The 19,169-nt window shown below is 60.9% G+C and overlaps 3 protein-coding genes across 5 annotated transcripts in view; 1 reads left to right on the top strand and 2 right to left on the bottom strand.

Annotated features, from left to right (window-relative positions):
- Window positions 1–8,778, top strand: part of CATSPERD (cation channel sperm associated auxiliary subunit delta) — a 52,115-nt gene extending 43,337 nt beyond the window's left edge. Inside the window, exons 20-22 of the mRNA XM_055344866.1 lie at window positions 840–1,023; window positions 7,219–7,376; window positions 8,529–8,778. Coding sequence (XP_055200841.1) covers window positions 840–1,023; window positions 7,219–7,376; window positions 8,529–8,745 — 559 coding nt within the window. The 3' untranslated portion in view covers window positions 8,746–8,778. The remainder of the gene's footprint in view (window positions 1–839; window positions 1,024–7,218; window positions 7,377–8,528) is intronic.
- Window positions 8,779–10,326: 1,548 nt separating this feature from the next.
- Window positions 10,327–12,266, bottom strand: PRR22 (proline rich 22). 2 transcript variants are annotated; one of them, XM_055344898.1, is made up of 3 exons: window positions 12,137–12,266; window positions 11,972–12,034; window positions 10,327–11,619 (listed from the first exon to the last, which is right to left on the bottom strand). In XM_055344898.1, the coding sequence occupies exons 1-3, from the start codon at window positions 12,264–12,266 to the stop codon at window positions 10,496–10,498; spliced, it is 1,317 nt and encodes a 438-aa protein (XP_055200873.1). In that variant the 3' UTR covers window positions 10,327–10,495. The 2 variants fall into 2 exon arrangements, with proteins under 2 accessions (XP_055200873.1, XP_055200872.1); XM_055344897.1 differs by having other exon boundaries at window positions 10,327–11,665; window positions 12,137–12,265.
- Window positions 12,267–12,853: 587 nt separating this feature from the next.
- Window positions 12,854–18,026, bottom strand: DUS3L (dihydrouridine synthase 3 like). 2 transcript variants are annotated; one of them, XM_055344896.1, is made up of 13 exons: window positions 17,846–18,025; window positions 16,902–17,175; window positions 16,158–16,670; window positions 15,574–15,615; window positions 15,319–15,471; window positions 14,917–15,033; window positions 14,638–14,703; window positions 14,440–14,550; window positions 14,101–14,197; window positions 13,835–13,910; window positions 13,292–13,480; window positions 13,086–13,214; window positions 12,869–12,994 (listed from the first exon to the last, which is right to left on the bottom strand). In XM_055344896.1, exons 1-13 carry the CDS (start codon window positions 17,941–17,943, stop codon window positions 12,922–12,924), a joined length of 1,938 nt encoding a protein of 645 aa, XP_055200871.1. In that variant the 5' UTR covers window positions 17,944–18,025; the 3' UTR covers window positions 12,869–12,921. The 2 variants fall into 2 exon arrangements, with proteins under 2 accessions (XP_055200870.1, XP_055200871.1); XM_055344895.1 differs by having other exon boundaries at window positions 12,854–12,994; window positions 13,835–14,197; window positions 17,846–18,026.
- Between the last annotated feature and the right edge of the window lie 1,143 nt (window positions 18,027–19,169).

Raw genomic sequence — 19,169 nt, 5'->3', positions numbered from 1 at the left:
CACTGAGCACGGAGCCCGATGCAGGGCTCGATCTCACCGCTCTAAGATCATGACCTGAGCTGAAACCAAGAGTCAGTCACCCACCCAGGTGCCCCCTCTTTCGTGAGGTCTCACCTGACTCGGCCATAACGATTCCCCCCACAAGGGGCTTAACTAACAGACGCTGGTTTTCTCACAGTCCTGGGGCCCGGGGTCCAAGGTCAAAGTGCCGGCAAGGTGGGTTTCCCTGAGACTCCCTGCTTGGCTTATGGGCGGCCCCCTTCCCCCTGGGTGCTCGGGTGGCCGTGGCGGAGGGAGGACACGGATCCTTCTCGTCCCCTCCTGTGGGATCAGGGCCACCCTTACGACCTCACTCAACCTCAGCCACCTCTTTAAAGGCCGCAAGCCCCAACACAGTCACACTGGGAGCCAGTCGGGGGACACAGCTTAGCCCAGAGCGCTCACTTTGCCCCCTTCGGGGATTCTACTGCCTTCTTCATCACAGACCCCGCACCCCACTGTGCGTGTGGTTTCTACACTTCCATGGGTGGGGGGGAGGCCTGAAGCTCCGGCTTGTGGAGCCAAACCACGCCACCCTGGGGAGCAGCTACCTCCCTGTAGCCCCAGCCCAGCACTGCCCAGTAGCTTTCCGAGTGACAGAAACGTTCCGTCTTTCCTGCCGAGGAAGTGGCTTTTCTGTTTTACTTAATGGCAACTGATTAATAATCTGGGGGTGGGCCGTCTGCGAAGTGTCGGCCTGCTGAGGCCACACGAGGGGGACCCCCGCCTCGCTCTCCGCCCTGCCGCCCCCAGCACGGCTGCGGCCCCCGCAGCCAAGCCCTGCGCCTGTGTCCCTCCAGGTGGCGGGAAGGGAAGTTCCAGGAGGTGATCCAGGCGGAGTTCGTCCTGCTGGAGGTGAACGGGCTGTTCACATACACGTACTCGCTGACCGCAAGCACGGCGCTCTGCAGGTCGCAGCCGCAGAACTGGACCACCATCATGAGTGACGCCGGCGACAAAGGGCTCTTCTCCTGGAACCGAGAGGTAGCGCTTACTCTTCCCCAAACAGGTCCGAGCAACACGCTGTGGGTCACCGGTCAGACCGGCCACGCCGGGGTGGGGGCTTGGGGGTTGTCTCAGTGCTTGGGGGGCGGTGGCTGCTAGAACACAGCACATGCTGGATGGCTTAGGACAAAGGACATTTATTTCTCACGGCTGTGGAGGCTGGGAGTCCAGGGTCAAAGCACTGGCTGACTCAGTGTCTGGTGAGGGCCTCTTCCTGGGTCACTGCCCACTGTCCTGTCCCAGGTGCTCACAGGGCGGGGGGGCAGGGAGCCTTCTGGGGCCTCTCATGAGGGTGCTCATCCCATTCATGGGGCTCTCCCGCTCATGACCTAAGGCCCCACCTCCCCTACCATCTCTTTTAGGGGGTAAGTTTCAGCATATGGATTTGGGAGGACATGAAGGCTCAGTCCACAGCAAGGGGTACACCTGGGGCCGAAGGGTGACTGCATCTGGGCGTGGGAGGCGAGCAAGTCCTTCGGGAATCTCTCCCACAGGGAGTGGCCAAGTGACGGGGGATGTCGGCACCGAGGCATCCGGGGTGGATGGTGGTGCATTCTCACAATGTGCAAAATTCCAGAAGCATCCAAATGCCTATCACTCTTGGGGCTGATAAAAGTCATGGTCTTTCCTGCCGCGGGCACGTTCCTATCGTGCACCCGGGTTCGCGCACCATGGAGAGACCAGGGCACCGTGTCCGTGTAAGGAGGGGAAGCCGCCGGTCCTGCTGCGAGCCATGGGGCTCACTGGGTGCGGCTCCTCAGTCTCCCAGTGTCAGGGGCGCGAGCGCCGCGCAGCGCAGCGATGCCGCCAGCAGGTGGCGCTCGCTCCCCACACCTGAAGCCCATTCCCAAGTGCGGACACTTGGCTCCTTTTTTGGGGCTTCCTGTCTTAGTCGGCACCTTCAAAGCTTTCTCACACTCCTCCTGAGTTTGATCATTTATTTTGTTAGCTGACGATGTTTTTTTTTTTTTTTTCCAATCTGAGGAGAAATTCACCTAACATATAACCAACCCTTTTAAAATGCAAAACTCACGCCTTTCGTGCATTCACAATGCTGTGCAAGCATCACATCCCTGATCTTTTTTTTTAAGATTTATTTTTATTTATTTATGATAGACATGAGAGAGAGACAGACAGACAGACACAGGCAGGCTCCATGCCAGGAGCCCGACACGGGACTCGATCCCAGGACTCCAGGATTGCGCCCTGGGCCAAAGGCAGGCGCGAAACCGCTGAGCCACCCAGGGATCCCCGATTTTTTTTTTTTAAGAGAAAGCCACACATATGTAATTTGCGTTTATTATTTTCGGACTGTGTCCATACGTAATGTTGCATTCTTAGTAGCTCTCTCATTCAAAGTAGGATGCGAGGGTCCATTTATTTATTTATTTATTTATTTTTTGCGAGGGTGCATTTAAGAAATTGTTGCATTACTGTTTTGTTTTGTTTTTTCCATCAGTCCCGGCGAGTGGCAATTTTGGATGCGAGGGTTTTTCTTTCATGTTGGAGCCACAATGCCTGCATTTTCAGCATAGTCACTGGATGGACTGTCCCGAAGGTGGTGGTTTTTAGTTTTGCTTTAAGTAGCCTCCATGCCCAGCATGGAGCCAATGTGGGGCTTGAACTCACAACCCTGAGATCAAGACCTGAGCTGAAACCAAAAAAGTCAGATGCTTAACCCACTGAGCCACCCAGGCGCCCCCTGAAGGATTTTTTTAAAGTAACCTCTATACCCAAAGTGGGGCTTGAACTCACAACCCTGAGATCAAGAGTTGCATGCTCTACTGAGCCAGTCAGGCGCCCCATACTCCTCTTAAAAATTAATGATTCTTTTTTTTTTTTAATTAAGGATTCTTAAAAGTTTTTTCAATTGTGGTAAAATATGCAACATAAAATCTACCCTCGTAATTAATTTTAAGTGCACAGCTCAGCGGCATGGAGCACACTTACATTGTCATGCACCCACCGCCACATTCCATCTCCAGAACCTTCCATCTCCCCACACAGAGACCCCATCCCCAGAAAGCACTGACCCCCGCCCCCTGCCCCACCCCTGGCTCCCACCACCTCCTCTCTGTCTCAGTGGACGGGCCTCCTCTGGGGACCTCCTGGGAGTGGGGTCCTGCAGAAGGTGTCCTTCTGGGTCTGGGTCCCCTCCCTGAGCCCAGGGTCCTCAGGGTCCATCCACATGGGGGCAGGTGTCAGGATGTCCTTCCTTTCTAAGGCTGGATAATATTCCAGTGTGTGGATGGACACCACTCATTCACCTGCCAATGGACATGGGTCATTCTACCTTCTGGGCGTCGTGACTAATGCTGCTATGGACACAGATATACCAATACGGCCTTGGGTCTCTGCTTTCAGTTCTCTGGTGTCTCTTCTTTGAAGAGCACTAATCTCATCCTAGGGTCTCCACCCTCAGCACCTCATCTAAACCTAATGACCTCCTAGAGGACCCACCCATTGTGGGCTAGGGCTCCAACATATGAATTTGGGGTGGGACACATCAGCGCCTAACCGGGACACAACCAACAGGGCCGGGACGCCTGGATGGCTCAGCGGTTGGGCTCTGCTTTCAGCTCAGGGCGTGATCCTGGAGTTCGGGGATTGGGTCCCACATCAGGCTCTCTGAGGGGAACCTGGTTCTCCCTCTGCCTATGTCTCTGCCTCTCTCTGTGTGTCTCTCATGAATAAATAATTTTTTTTAAAAGATTTAAAAAACAAACAACCAACAGGGCATGGTGAGGGACTAGATGACGTGAGAGGAGCAGAGTCCAGCATTGCCCTCGTTTCCAGCTTGAACACGCGGAAACGGGAGGCGGGTGGATGCTTGGGCCACTTACATCATAGGGATGAAGCAGGCAGCGGAAGGAAATGCAGAGCTCTGTTTGCACACGGGAGACTCGAGGTGCACGGAGGAGCCCCGTGGCTAGTGAAACACGGGCCACCGAGGACAAGTCCGGGCTGGCATGAGTTTGAGAACCAGCTCTGGGGCAGCCCCGGTGGTGCAGCGGTTTAGCGCCGCCTGCAGCCCAGGGCGTGACCCTGGAGGCCCTGGATCGAGTCCCACATCAGGCTCTCTGTATGATGCCTGCTTCTCCTCTGCCTGTGTCTCTGCCTCTCTCTCTCTGTCTCTATGAATAAATAAATAAAAATAAAATCTTAAAAAAAAAGAACCAGCTCTGTTGAGGTGCTAACCTAAGGATGCATCTGCCAGTGAAGCCAGGGGAAGGACCAGGGTGACTGGAGGACTGTGCTGGGGAGACCAGAGAAGGGGTGCTTTGTGGGACACTGTGTAGATCCACCCCATGGGGAGCCGCTGACAAGCGGGAAGCCCTGTTGTGGCCAACACCCAGGGGGCTGAGATCTGAGGGGCAGCTTGGCGTCAGGGCGCAGCTGAAATCAGGTGTCTGCCATCACTCCATCCCTCAACCCGGAGGCAGGGCCTGGGGATGGGCAGCGTGCGCCCAGGTGGCCATCCTCACTGTGGACATTGCTTCTGCATTTACATTGTTTTTTAATTCTGAGAACTTTAGAACCCCCAGAAAAGCCAAAAGAGCAGTGAGATGGAAGGCTAGCCAATCCCGAGTGCTGCAGAACCATCATCCCCAACTCAGCAGGATTGTTTCTCATGGTTCAGCACGTCAGACTGGAGGCCTAGGCCGGGGCCGCCCCCGCAGGGGCAGTCAGCTGGGAGGTCAGAGAAGGCTCTTTTATGTGGGGTTTCTGGTAGCCAGGAGCTGGGCTGTCCATGTGCCTCTCTCCCCAGCAGGGTAGCTTGGGCTCCCTTACAGCATGGTCTCAGGGTTCCAAGAGTGGAAGCTTCCAGATCCCGGGAGGCCCAGGCTCAGGCCACCCATCCCCACATTCTACTGGCCAGAAGCAGATTGCAGGGCCCACCTAGAACCCACCTCCTGATGGAAAGAACTGTGTCCACACAGGGCGAGGAGGCACAGCTCCACACAGGGTGGAGGCATGGAGAGATTCTTCCTTTGACTGAGTGGGTGCTCTGGGGTTTGTTCAGCTGCCCCCCTCATGGGCCTGGGCCATTCCCAGTCCCTCACTTCCATCCATCTGTGTGAGGCACTTTGTTCTGCGGGGCTGCCAGCAGGCAGGGAAGAGATGGCTGGGTTCTAGGCCAAGGCATGCACAGTTTGGAGAGATGCCACTAAGGTCCCCTCCATGGGAGGGCACCATGTGCCTCCCACCACGTGCCCATGTCCACGGCACACCAGCTAGGTGTACCACCCCGGGACAAAATTGTCCGTGTGCCTGTCTTCTGCTATGGGCCAAGCTGAAGCTGAGTCTTTTTCCTGTTTGAGGGCCACTTTCACTCCTTTATCCTGGGGTTCACATTCATGGCCCATGCCCACATTTCTCCTGGGGTTTCAGATGTCCTCGCTCTTCTAGAACTCTCTGTAGAGCTGACAGATTAATCCTTTATTGCAAGACAGTTTGCAAATACCTCCCTCAGTTGGTCGGTTGTGTCTTTCGGGTTTTGGCTTACACCGTGCACAAGGAGCCCTTCATTTTTTTATGTTGCTGGGTTCACCATCATTTTGACTTTCTTGCTTTTACATCACCTCCCCTTCTAGGTCCCCCAGCAAATAGCTCAGAAGAGCAAAGTATTCGGCTCAGGGTAGCAGCATGATGGTCTGGTTCACGGCAAACGGTTGAGCCCAAGGATGTTCCCCCTTTGTATGAAATCCTGGGATCCGGAGGTGGGCCGGAAAAGCTGCTGCCACCACCTGACACCCTCTTGATGCCACGACCATGGTCAGTGGCAGCGCCAATGAGGAAGGTGGCTCTGTTTCATTTCTGCCTTCGAATTTCTCGGGCGTGTCGATTAGCTAGGGCTGTCACCAGACACCGGGCAGCTTAAATGCCTGAGATTTCTCTGTTCCCGGTTCTGGAAGCCAGAAGTCTGAGAACAAAGTGTTGGCATTTTTTTAAGATTATTATTTATTCATGAGAGACAGACAGAGAGAGAGAGAGAGAGGCACAGAGACACAGGCAGAGGGAGAAGCAGGCTTCCTGCAGGGAGCCCAATGCAGGACTCCATCCCAGGACTCTGGGGTCACGCCCTGAGCCAAAGGCAGATGCTCCACCACTGAGCCACCCGGGCATCCCGAGTTGGTTCCTTCTGAGAGTGAGCGTGGATCTGTTCCAGGCTGTCCCAGCTTCTGGTGGTTTGCTGGCCATCTCTGGTGTTCTTTGTAGACCTACACCCCAATCTCTGCCCATGTCATCACAGGACGTTCTGTGTGTGTCTGTGTCCAGATCTCCTCCCCTTTTATTTTTTTTTTATTATTTATGATAGTCACACAGAGAGAGGCAGAGATATAGGCAGAGGGAGAAGCAGGCTCCGTGCACCGGGAGCCCGACGTGGGATTTGATCCCGGGTCTCCAGGATTGCACCCTGGGCCGAAGGCAGGTGCCAAACCACTGCGCCACCCAGGGATCCCTCCCCTCCCCTTTTAATAAAGATTTTATTTATTTTATATATTTATATATTAACTAATTAATTAATTATTTAAAGGTTTTATACAGAGAAGAGAGGCAGAGACAGGCAAAGGGAGAAGCAGGCTCCCTGCAGGGAGCCCGATGCGGGACTCGATCTCAGGATCCCGGGATCACACCCTGAGCCAAAGACAGACACTCAACCTCTGAGCCACCTAGGTGCCCCAAATCTCCCCCTTTTTATAAGGACACCAGACATATTGGATCAGGACCCATGCTAATGACCTCATTTTAACTGAAAAAGACCCTCTCCCTGAATAAAGTCACATTCCGAGGGTTAGGACTCCAGCCTCTGACTGGCGGTGGGGATGCCTCAACCCACACCACCAAGCGTACGAGAAACCAGCAGCGTGGGATTCACACCCAGGACGCGGGGCTGTAAGGGATCCTGGCGAGCGGAGCGGCTAAACCCACTAGCCCCTGACGTGTGTGAAGGCCCGGGCGCAAGAGGGCAGGGTAAAGGCTGAGCAGCCGTCCAGTGTCCCCCACGAAGGTCACAAACCACCAGCCCACCAGGCACTTGGCCCTGGATGCACACCTGTGGGTGTTTGGCAAGAAGTGTTGCAGGTGGGGTCGTGCACGCAGTGGGGGTGCATCTGTGGGCGCCGGCACGGCCTCCCCAGCCCCCGGACATGCTTCTGTCCTTCTCCCCAGAACTACGTCAGCTGCCATGACCCCGACAACGATGCGCCCTTGATGTGGCCAGATGTCCCCTATCAGATCTTGGGAGGCCCGACGGCAAACAAGGTTATTTTCGAGCAGAGGAATGGAATCTACATCTTCTACATTTCTATCGTGGACCCGTACTACAGGTGAGCAGGGGGGCATCGCCCTGTGCCAGAGGCCTCGGTGGGATGGATGGGCCTCCTGGGGCAGGTCACATGCATGGGAGGGGCCCCCACTTTTCTCCCTCCCCTTGGCAGGTGCTGGATAAACATCAATTTTCCCAGCGGCCCAGACTGTCCCTGGGAAGAGTGCTATTTAAGTTCTAGATGACATTTGTTCACTCACTAAAATAAGTCCTGATTCAGAGCCCGTGCTGGTTGCTGGGGAAATAGCCATGAGCAGCAGCCACGTCCCTGCCCTCGGGGACCAGAATCACCCTCTCAAGCCGCATCTCATTGGTGGTGTGCACGAGCGACTTCAATTTCCAGGGATTTTGCAAGCCGTCTTTCCACTGGTAGCTTAAAATCAGCCACGGCGGGAGACTTTACACCCTGGGAGTTGGCACGGCCTACAAATTCGGCCTTTCCCCTTAGAGCTGGTTGTGGAATAGTTACCCTGTGCTCGAAGAGGTTTCTAGGTGTGCTGGCCTACATTACGAAGGTCTCCCCCTGGAAGGGGGAACACGGGACAATGTCCTTCCCCCCCATCATCTATTCCCTCCAAAGTTCACCCCAAAAGCACATGGAGACCCTGCCTGCCCTTGAGACCCCGCACCCTGACCTAAGGGGGCCAGCTCTGGGATGGCCATGGGTGGAAGGCACGGGGTGGCACCCCCTGGGGGGGGCCATCAGCCTCTCTCTCTGCACGGCTTCCAGCAGAGCCCCAGCAAGTTCCCCTATACCCTGGTCCCCTCTCCTGGGATGTAGCGGTTTGCTACACCTGCCGCTTCCTGCCCACCTCATGGATGCCCGCCCTCTGCTTCCACTCGGCAATGGGATGGTTTGTTTGCCTTCTAGATTGAGCCTGGGCATGGAGTCAGGGGGACACCCTGTCCCCAGAGGAGGGTACCATGGGGAACATGGTGGGGGGGTTTGGGGGGGAACAGGACTGTTGCCAGAAGACAGGACAGCAGACTCAGACTGGGTAGGAATTGAAGCAGATGGAACTGGGACTTGGTGTCCCAACTCACCCCCCGGGCGCTGGCTCTCCTATCTCTAGGTTTTAACACACTTACTGGGGTGGAGGGTAGGGCCCCAAAGGCAGTGCCCCATGGCCTCTCACCAAATGCCCCTTTGCAGCTACTGCCACTTGGAAACGACCTTCAGCGTCTACGTCTACGGGGCCTTCCCACTGTCCGTCATCCCCACGGCGGTCATCATCATCCCACTCATGGTCATGCTGCTGTCCGTGTGGCTGGTCTACGCGATCCCCAAACTGCTGCACACTGAGAAGGGCCTCAGGTTCAAGAGCTTCTGGGCTCACCTGTGCAGGAGGTGCAGAAAGGCGTGTTTCTGAGGTGGGAACTGAGCGCACCAGGGGAGCGCAGGGCGGTCGTAAAGCGTTCGGTCAAACAGCCAGTGGCCGCGTGCAGCGTGTTCTGTCCTCCGGCCTCTGCCTCCCACGACCTCGTCACATCAGAGCTCCTTGGCACTGCAGCATCCACGCCGGCTGCGACGGGGGTGCGGGGCAGCCTGTGGGGTAGGAGGCGAGCCTCTGAAAAGCCTAAGACGCCGCAACGTGTCCTGTTAGAGAAGCAGGGAGGGGTCTGCAGCGGGATTCCACTTCTGGGGTATAAACCCTCACGTGTACACACACGCACGTACATGCATGTTCTGCTAGACATGGAGAAACACGTGGAGGCGTGCAGACGTGTATGCACATGTCCATACGTGTGGCCATAGCTACACACATGCACAAGTACGTGTGCCCACACACACGTATGCATGCAAGCACAGTATGGATGCACACGCACAGGTGTATGTATACACGCAGGTGCATGCATTCTCCTAATGTATGCACACCCATCATGTGTATTTACCTATGACGTGAACACACGAGCAGGTGCACACACATATACACGCCTATAGATATGCATACCTATGTACGCAATACAACTAGCTTGTACACACGTGTGCACGTGTGCGCGTATATACAGCTTACACGGATATGTATACTCTGCCCATGCTTTCGGTGGGTTCCCTTGCCACCAACCAGCTCACTCTGAATCCCAGGTGGCACGGGACGGCCGCCTCACCTTAGGAGAGGCCTGGGGTGATCCTGTGACTTTCCCGATTAGTCTTAGGCTACGAAGTATACGCCCCAGTCCTCTTCAGTGGTCCGATGTCCTCCCAACCGACTGGAGAACCTCTAGGCGCAGGCAGTGCCGGGACAGTTACCCCGCCCTCCTGGAGCGCATCCCTGCCCCATCCAGCCTCCCCTCGAGGCAGACCCTCACATTAACCTTCAAGGAAACCACGTGTGCACTTGGCTTTGATCTCAAAAATACCCCAAATGTGGCTGCGGGTAGAGGGGGCCCAGGAGGAAGCTGAGGGAAGTGGGCTCCAGGCTTCTCTGGGCACACATCAGGGGACCGGGTGCGGGTCAGCGCAGGCTCTGCCCGTCTCTCTAGGGAGCTCTGGAGTGAGGGTTCGGGGAGGTGAGCCCAGTGGGCTCATGGTTCAGCTACCAAGCCCGCCTCCCCACACCAGCCACCCCCCCACACCCCCCGGGCTGCCCCAGCAGAGCCCGATGGACTGACCAACCACCAGGGCCCTGGAGACCCAGCCCAGGGCCTGGGGCAGGAGGCCCTTCCTCCTCTGCAGGGGAAAGAAGCAGGTGGCAGTACGGGTGGGGGTGGGGGCATGGGGGAGGGTAGGCCTCATCTCCAGGAAATTTCCTGTCCCTCTCCCGGCAGCCCTTTCCCCACCAAACACTTGGGCAAGAGATCCTTACAGTGCAGTCCGGATGGCGACTCCCCACCTGCCAGAAGCAGCCCCCACCCCACCCCTGCCGGCTGACTCCCAATTTTCTGGGGCTGGGAGAGGAGGGATTCAGAACTCCCTGTGACGGCCGGGCTCCCCAGCTCAGCTCTGGAAGTCCATCCCCCAGGAGGGCCCTACCCTGCTGGGCCTTACCCCGTGACCCCGGCCCACTGTGCCAGGGCGGAGGAGGGGATCGTCCTCCATGTCCAGCCTCAGCCCACTGTCCCTGGTCCCCGGGCCCTGGTGCCACCAAGTGGACAGTGAGCTGAGAGGTGAAATCCATTTTAATGGGGGGTGGCTCCCAGGTCCTGCCTGGGCCCCGAGGGGGTGGCGCCGGCCAGGCCCGCAGCCTGCTTGCCCTTGCCTCCCTGCCTCCCCTTCTTGCTGGATGAGGAGCCGGCCTTCCTCTTGGGAAGCTCAGGTCGCACCACGGGGGCCACCATGTTGGCGGCTGGGGGCCCCGGGCGGGGCGGCGGCTCCTCATCGAGGGCTTTGAAGTTGAAAAAGCAGTCCACGTTGGACACGGTGTCCAGGATCTCGGGCACGCTGTAGTCAAAGGACAGCAGCTCGTCCGGCAGGTGCAACGAGCGGATGTCGCTGGATGAGTCGTCCCCGCCCCCCCTGCTGTCCGGCAGGGCAGGCCCCGGGGCCTTGCGCGGGAACCCCTCGGGCTCGGCGTTGCCCGGCAAGCAGTCGAAGAGCTTCATGGCATCTTCCAGAAGCACCTTCTCAGGCAGCACGAAGGCCCTGGCTGCCTCGGGGGTCCTGGCCTCGCCCGCCCCCAGTGGGGCTGCCTCTGCCTCAGCCACCTTGGGCTCCGCGGCGCCCGGCGGGTACAGCAGGGCCGACCCGGCCCCACCACCCTGCAGCTCCTTGGAGGGGAAGGCCAGGGGCTCACTGGGCCCGTGGAACTGACTGAGGCGGCCCTTGAGGTGGCCATAGGCGCCGGGGGGCAGCGTGGCCTCAGCGGGGAGTGTGATGAGCAGGGAAGGTAACTTGTTATCCTTGGGGACAGGTGGTGGGGGCGGCGGCCCCAGGCCTTCCTTGAGCAGGGGTGGAGGCAGCTCCATGTAGGCAGGGGGACCCCCATCCCCCACAAAGCCCAGGGCCTCTGGCCCAGGCCCCTCAGGTGGGAAGTAGGGCAGGAAGTACTGGGGGCCCCCGGGCACCGGCTGGTAGTGGGGGTACGGCAGGGGTGGGGGCGCTGCCACAGGGGCCTTGAGGTAGTGCTGGGGCTCTAGGAGGTAGGTGCCTGGCGAGGCGGGGCCCCCAGCCGGAGCCCCGGGCGGTCCCCCACCGCCCACTGCTGTCAGCTTGTACAGGGACGACTGGCCGAAGTCGGTGGTGGCCCACTCAATTCGGTAGATGCGAGGGTCAAAGAAGCACCCGCAGGGTGCCATCTGGAAACCTGCAGGCCAGGGAGGGGCAGCCCTGAGAGGAGCTCTGGGACCCACCTGGGGGAAGGAGTACAGGGTGGAGGGGGTGAGGGGCACAGCCCAAACCTCCGGGACCCATCTGTGGGATGGGGACAGAAATTCTGCCTTTGGGGACCCATCTGGGTGTCAGAGGCCCTCGGCATCATTTTGGGGACCTTTCTAGTGAACGGAGGGTACAAGCTTGGCCCTTGAAGGCCTGCTTAAGGGACAGGAGACACAGGCCTTACCCTCTTGGGGCCTCCTAGGGCCAGGGGCACGGGCAAGAGAGGCCCAGATCCCTCTAAGCCACCCGAGTCGCATCAAGGGTTGAGGGGAGGCTGGTACCTGCCGGAGGGGCTGGAAAGATCTCTTTATCCAGGTTTGGGGGCTGATACAGGTTGGAGGAACCTGTGGACGAAAGCAGGTGGGTGGGTGGGTGTCCTGAGCCCTGGGCCCCCACCCCGTCAGGCACCCCCCACCCGCCTCAGACCGACACCCTCCAACGCGTACCCACAGTAGGAAGGGGCTCCGTGCAGGCGGGAGCGGGCTGGCTGCCTCGCCCCTCGGTGCCATCCAGGCCCTGGGGGCTGAAGCCTTCTTGGGGAGCTGTAGGCGCATAGAAGGGTTTGGGGTGCTGCATGGGGAGGCAGGGGGCCCGGCCTGGGGAGGCCAGGGGGGCAGCAGGTGGGAGCACAGGCGGCCCACCCGGACAACAGGTTCCGAGTCCTACAGAGTTCTGTTTGCCTGGTTACTCTGGGCGGCGGGTTCCAGGCTGCGGCCCGCCCGCTGGTCGGGATTCCGAGTATCAGGAGGTGGGGGGTGGGGCGGGTGGGCAGACAGCAGATGGAGAAACCAAGGCAGCCATGGATAGGCCTCACACAGGGCGGGGCAGGCCCCGGACGCAGTCTGCTCCCTCCCGCCCTTGCCAGCAGTGCTCTGGACAGCTCCAGGGCTGCTTCCTCCCGGTAGCCTGCCCTGATCCACACCCACGTAGGCCAAGGCCCCTGCCTCGTGAGCCCTAGTGGTTTCTTAGTGGCTAAAACCTCTCTGGGCCACAGTAGTGGAGGCACAGGGCTGGGCCCATGGGGGCAGCTGGGAGACTCTTGTCAACGAGAAAGGAAAAGTAACTGCCGGGGACAGGGCCGGCCCAGTGTGGAGACCAGGCTCCCCAGAGCAGGAAGGGGACGGCTCAGGGGTCACAGAAAGGCCAGGGTTTTAAAAGAATAAAATTTATTGTCTTCTCGTGCAGCAAGAGGCCCTGCTGGGCCCTCGGGACGCCCCCTCCCGCCCCGTGACTACTTGTACGCGTTGGCCTTGTGCTTTGGCAGAAAGACGAAGTTGGGCGGCACAGGTCCCAGCAGCATCTCACTGTGAAGAGGGCAGGGGACAGGGTCAGGCCTGGGGTCAGGCCCACCGGCCCCTCGGCCACCCGCACCCGCAGACCTCGGTTTCCTGGCACCTGATCCGGATCCAGTCGGCCGCCTTCTGGCTGGCCATGAGTGTCTCCAGGTAGTCTCGGCCCAGGTAGTAGGGCGGCCGCTCGTTGATCCTCTGCGGGAGCCTCTCCAGGAGGCCCACGGGCACGTACCTGCGGGAGGGCGGGCACGGGGTCAGGCCAAGCCGCCCCCACCCTCCACCTCCGCCCGCATGGCCTCCAGCAGCCACCTGCACAGGAAGGAAAGCCACTCGAGGAGGAAACGGCGGGTCTTCTCCACGCCCTGCGTGTCGGAGCCCCAGTGCTCCAGGCCGTATCGGGTGAAGTCCTGCAGGATGGCCAGGCGCTCGGACGACGAGATGTCCCAGTGGCGCTGCTCCTTGATCTCCGTGAACAGCCACGGCTTCAGCAGGGCACCCCTGGGAGAGCGGGGCAGGGTGGCATCAGCGGCCTGGCAGTTGGAGCCCGGGTCCCTGCCTCCTCACTGTGCTCAGCCAACCTTCTAACCCCAAGAGTTCCAACCCACAAGTGCACGTGTGTCCGGTCCCCTCTCCTCCAGTGGCTATGACTGTCTCTCTGCCCCCCATCCTGGCAGAGCCACCTGCTAGGGACAAAGTGCAAGGGAGAGGGAAGCAGACAGGCTGGGGCTCAGCAGCGGCTGCCGGGACAAGACTCAGATGCACCCAACCTTTGCCCACACCGCAGGCTGGGCACTCGGCGGTGGCTCCGGTTGGTTCTCTGTAGCCACCCCCCACGGCACAGAGCACACTTACCGGGCAATCATCACCCCGGCGACGCCAGTCTGCATGGCACGGTTGGCATCCTCGTATGACAAGATGTCCCCGTTTCCTGAGGGACAGAGGCTGGGGTCTCAGGGAGCCACGTGCAGGCAGGAGCTCCAGGGGAGTTCTCGCCAGCCCAGTGGCTCCCAGTGGGGCACTGCAGGGCAGGGTCCCAGGGCAGGGGGAGGGTGGCCGAGGCACGCGGCCCCTGAGAGCAGGGCCGGTGGGAGGTTGGAGTGGAGCAGCAGGGGACCCACCAAACAGGGGCATGGGACTGGCTGCCGTCACACACTGCTCGATGTACTGCCAGTCGGCCAGCTTGGTGTAGCGCTGCTCCCGAGAGCGACCGTGGAGCTGAAGGGGAAGCCACGCATGGGGAGGGAGAGAGGATCCAGGAGGCGGAGGATCAGACAGAGAGAGAGAGACCCAGAGAGATCAAGAGGGACAGGCTGACAGGGAGAGACAGGGAGACAAAGAGACAGAGAGAGACAGAGGGGGAGCCAAGAGCAGGAGGGAGGGGCCGGGGGAGAGACACCGTTAGGGAGGGCTGCCGAGGACTCCTGAGGCCCCCACACCCTCGGTGCCCCAAGACCCACCGTGACCAGCGCTGCACCCCACTCTCGCAGCTCGGGGAGCAAGCGGTGTGCCAGGTTCACGCGCTCCTGGACGCCCGTGCGGATCTTCACTGTCAGCGGCACGTCCAGCACCTGTGGTGGTGACTGGGGTCAGTGGGCCCCGGGGCCAGGTGGGGAGGGTGTAGGGGGCCGTGTCGGGGAGGGCGTCCAAGCACGTACCTGGTTCATGCCGCGGACAATCTGCTGGAACTTGGCCGAGCGGTTCATGAGGGCACAGCCCCCGCCCTGGGAGAAACGGGGGTGGGGTGGGGTGGGCTGGAGCAACAGAGGGCAGGATGCAGGCTGGCCCTGACCCCCCTCTCTGCCTTCGCTGTCCAGATGGGGAAACCAAGGCACAGTGGCTCCCACGGGTCCCCAGAGCCACAAGCGGGAGCAAGGCCAGGTCCCAGGCTTCTGTCCCCCCCATAGTGTGGAGGCCCAGGGCCACGTGGCCACTACCTTCTTGTACACGAGGTCAATGGGGCACCCGACGTTGATGTCCACGAAATCCACCTCGATGGTACGGTTGAGCAGCTCGGCACACTTGGTCATGGTGTCAGGGAAGGCGCCCTCGAGCTGCGGCAGGTGGCGGGCAGGGGCTGAGGGGCTGGTCCAGACCGCCCCTGCCCACTATGGGGATCAAGCTGGTGGCCCTGCCTCCCCCAAGTGGCCCTGCGCCAAGGCCAGCAGCCCTCAAGGGGGCATCGGGTCAGCCCTCGGGCCCACAGCTGAGGCAAGAGGGGTCTGGGAGTGACTGAGTCAGGCCTGGGGTTGGGGAGATCCGACCCTGAACGTGCCCCAAAGCCAGGCAGCCAAGACCCCTCTGCCCTTCCTACCTCCCTCCCTCGGGGTGGCACCAACCTGGACGCCAAAGACGTCCTCGCACGGGTGGCGTCGGAGCAGGGCCCACTCAGACGTCTGGCCCTGCAGCAGATTGGTGCACACGGCCATCTCCCCGCACGTCACGTCGGCCCCGAAGCGTTTACAGATTCGCCGGAAAGGCAGGTTCCCGCACTGGGGGCAGCAGGGGACACGCACACGTGAGGGTGCAGCAGGCAGGGACCCCCAGCACCACCCACCGGGCGGGGGCAGACACTGGGCACCAGGCCGACCTACCGTGGTGAGGGGGGCCAGGTACAGCTTGCCACCGATGTCCAGCTGGAGGCAAATAAAACCCAGTGAGGCTCGCCCTTCAGCCCTGGCTCACGGGCTTCTCCTCGCCCCAGGCCAGGATGCGCTTTGTCCCGCCCTGCCCGGCCTCTCCAGCCTCCCGCACCTCCGGGCCTCCGCACCAGGCGGCGACTCCCCATGTGAGGACTGTTCTGTTCCCCGTCCTCTCCTCTGCGGCACAGCTTCCACCCAACAGGCAAAACCACGGTCCCGGTGCCCCTCCTTCACCCTCTCCACCCCCTGCCCTGACACCCTGGGGCTGGGGGGGGGGGGATGTCCAGCTCTTTCTTTTCTAAAAGATCTTATTTGTCAGACAGAGATAAAGCACAAGCAGAAGGAGCAGCAGACGGAAGAAGAAAGCAGGGGCCCCACTGAGCAGGGATCCCGACGTGGGACTCAATCCCAGGATGCCGGGATCCTGACCTGAGCCAAAGGCAGACACTAAACCAACTGAGCCACCCAGGTGTCCCCATGCAGTTCTTCTGCCCCCATAATCCCAGTGGCCTCAGCAGGGAGCCCTGACCACATACCTTTCTCTTCTCACAAGGCCGCAGCCTCACTATATCCTCATCCGTCAGGGGCCCACAGGTCTGCACCGAGCTGCTGGCAAGGGCACCAGCGCCTGGCTCCGGGAGGGCCTGCTGGGTGTCACCACCATCCTGCCCCGGGGCCCCTTCAGTCCCTGACACCTCAGGGGTGGCAGCATCAGGGGAAGGGCCTGCGCCGGGGCCCCTGCTCAGCTGGCGTAGGGCCTGCTCAGCGCGCTCGAAGCGGACCTGGCGCTTCCGCAGCTGCTGCTGCAGGGCTCTGTCCAGGCCGTTGCGGACTGGTGGGGCCTGCACCCGCTCTTCCCGCACCAGGTTCTGCCCTTCCGGCCCCAGGTGGGCCCCGGCAAAGCGGCAGGTCACGCCGTAGGGGCATCTGCCAAAAGTCTCGAAAAGCACACAGCGGGGGCCCAGGTCCGACGGCTTGGTCTCCAGGTAGCGGCCCACGTCGTGCAGGAAACGGCAGCGGTCGCCAAAGAAACATTTTGCAGCTGATTCCTGCGAGGGAAGCACGGGCCGTGAGTGGGGCAGGGAGAGGCCAGGCAGCCTGCGTGTGAACCTCAAACTCCTCCCCTCCTCCTCCGTGTCCTGCGTGTGCAGGTCAGGCACCCAGCAAGTCTGAGTGTCATCTGGGAGAGGGGAACAATAACGCATCACGGCTTCCTGAGCACTGAGTCCAGGGGCGCAGAGACTCCGACTCTAGGACTTCCAAGCGGCAGTTCCACTCACCTGGACCAGGGAGGGGCAGAGCCTATTCTTGTCGTAGTGGGTGGGTTTCATGTGGGGCCGGCCCTTGTTCTGGCCCCGGGCTCTCTTCTGAACCTGTGGCCGCTCCCCCAGTTCGGCCGCCTCCCCCGCCTGCCCATCTTCCAGTCGGATCCGCTTGGCCTCAGGCTCAGCCAGGTCATTGCCACCGCGCTCTCCGGCCTCGATTTCCTGGCTGGGTTTCTCCTGCCCTTTGGCTTCCAGGAATTCGTGGAACTGCTCCTTGGTGGCGAGGTACCTGCCGGCACAGAGGCAGAAGGAGACGGGCTGGAGGAGGGAGTCCTTTTTCCAGCTCAGATGCAACGGATGCTGGGGGAAGGGGCCGAGAACGCCGGCCCTGCTTCCGTGCCTCTGCTGATGGGTACCGCACTACTGAGAACGGCCAGCTCCAGCCAGGGCACACCTCAAGGCCACAGGCAGAGCCTATTTTGTCCCGGTGTCCCCCTGCCCAGGGGGCTGAGCCAAGCTACAAACAGGCATGAACATTCCTGGCCACATCCGCCTAGAGAAAACTACATGTCCCGGCATGCCTTGCAATGGGGCCACGGCCGCCACACATTCCCCAGCATGCCCCACGGCCCTCGCTTCGGTCACAAGTCCCCGCCCACCGCTGAGGCAGGCTGCAGGTGCACAAGGCTACTCCCGCCAGGGCGGAGACTACAGTCCCCAGCATGCACTGCGGCCCGAGCCTCCAACATGCCCGCCCCCGCGGGCACCGCGGTGTCCTTCGCACACGTGACAGCCCCCAACGTGCGCCGTCCGCGGACGCAGGGACGGCCCGGACTGAAGAGCCCGCGAGCTGGCCGCCGCCCCGCCGCCCCGCCGCCCCGCCGCCCCGCCGCCCCGCATGCACCGCCTGTAGGTCCCGGGAAGGCCTCGTGAGGGTCTCCCCGGCCTCGGCGACTCACTGAGGCTTAATGGGCGCCACGCCCCGCTCCGGCGCGCCAGCCGCCGCGTCGCCGCCGCCACCACTTTCTGCCGGGGCCTCCGCCGCTCCCTCCGCCATCAGCCCCCCTCACGCCCGCTCTGGAGTGCGGCGGGAAGGGCTTCCGGGTCGCGAGTGCGTCTTCCCGGTCGTGCCGGGGAAACGCGCATGCCTGGGGCGCTCCAGCTGACGCCATTGTACGCGCGTCGACGTGAGGGGGCGGAGCCTGCGGGGGCGGAGCCTCGGGTCCCGCTTAGGATTCGGGGTGGAGCCTCGGGTCCCGCTTAGGTAGCGCTGCTGAGCTACCTCCTACCTACGGGAACGGAGCCGGGGGTCGCACCTAGGGTAGCGCTGCGGAGCTGCCCGCGGGCCGCGTAGGTGCTCAGTGGCTCCCCCTGCCGGCCGCCGCCGGCCCACGAGAGTATTGCACAAGCTTTAAAAAAACGGACCCGGGATCCCTGCGTGGCGCAGCGGTTCGGCGCCTGCCTTTGGCCCGGGGCGCGATCCTGGAGACCCGGGATCGAATCCCACGTCGGGCTCCCGGTGCATGGAGCCTGCTTCTCCCTCTGCCTGTGTCTCTGCCTCCCTCCCTCTCTCTCTCTCTCTGTGACTATCATAAATAAATAGATAAATAAAAAAATAAAAAAACGCCCCCCCCCCCGACGACCGGACGCAGATAACTAGTTGAGCGTGTCTGCGTGCCAGAGGCCGCGCTCGAGGCCAGACGTGCAGCTGTGGCTGCGGCGGACGAGTCGTGCCCCTGAGAGGTCGCGAGGAGCGGGGGCGGGCCGGGCCGGGCCGGGCCGGGCGGGCTCCCGTCGCGGGCCTCCGCTGCCCTCTGCAGGACGGCCTGGGGATGAGGCCCCGCTGGCCAGCTGCGCTCGCGCACCTCCACCCACGGAGCTCGCTGGTCCCTCCCCAGAGGCCCCCTCCCGAGGTGCCCGCCCCGCAGCCCTCTGGGGTTCCACCAGGGGTCTCCTCCCACCGTCCCACAGGCATCCCAGGCCACTCTGGGGGAGGCAGTGGGATAGGTGGGGAAACTGAGGCCCACAGAGGGCTGTCTGAACACAGCCTCCCCTCTCTGGGCCTCCAAGGGCCCCCCGGCTCTCTGCCATTGCAATGGCCTGCGCTTTCTGTGTGCGGCAATCAAGGAGGGCTTCCTGTAAGCGGGGGTGGGCGTGTGTGTGTGTGGACTGGCCGTTGACAACAAAATTAAAATTAATAATGTAATGTTAACTGCTCAGTATAACGATACGGTTTACTCAGCATTTACTTCTAAGCCCTTTTTTGTAAATAAAGATTTTATT

Source organism: Nyctereutes procyonoides, unplaced genomic scaffold (genome assembly GCF_905146905.1).
Source record: "Nyctereutes procyonoides isolate TBG_1078 unplaced genomic scaffold, NYPRO_anot_genome, whole genome shotgun sequence".
Classification (NCBI taxonomy): Eukaryota; Metazoa; Chordata; class Mammalia; order Carnivora; family Canidae; genus Nyctereutes; species Nyctereutes procyonoides.
Note: the sequence above shows the minus strand (reverse complement) of the source record. Positions and strands in the feature narration are given on the sequence as shown.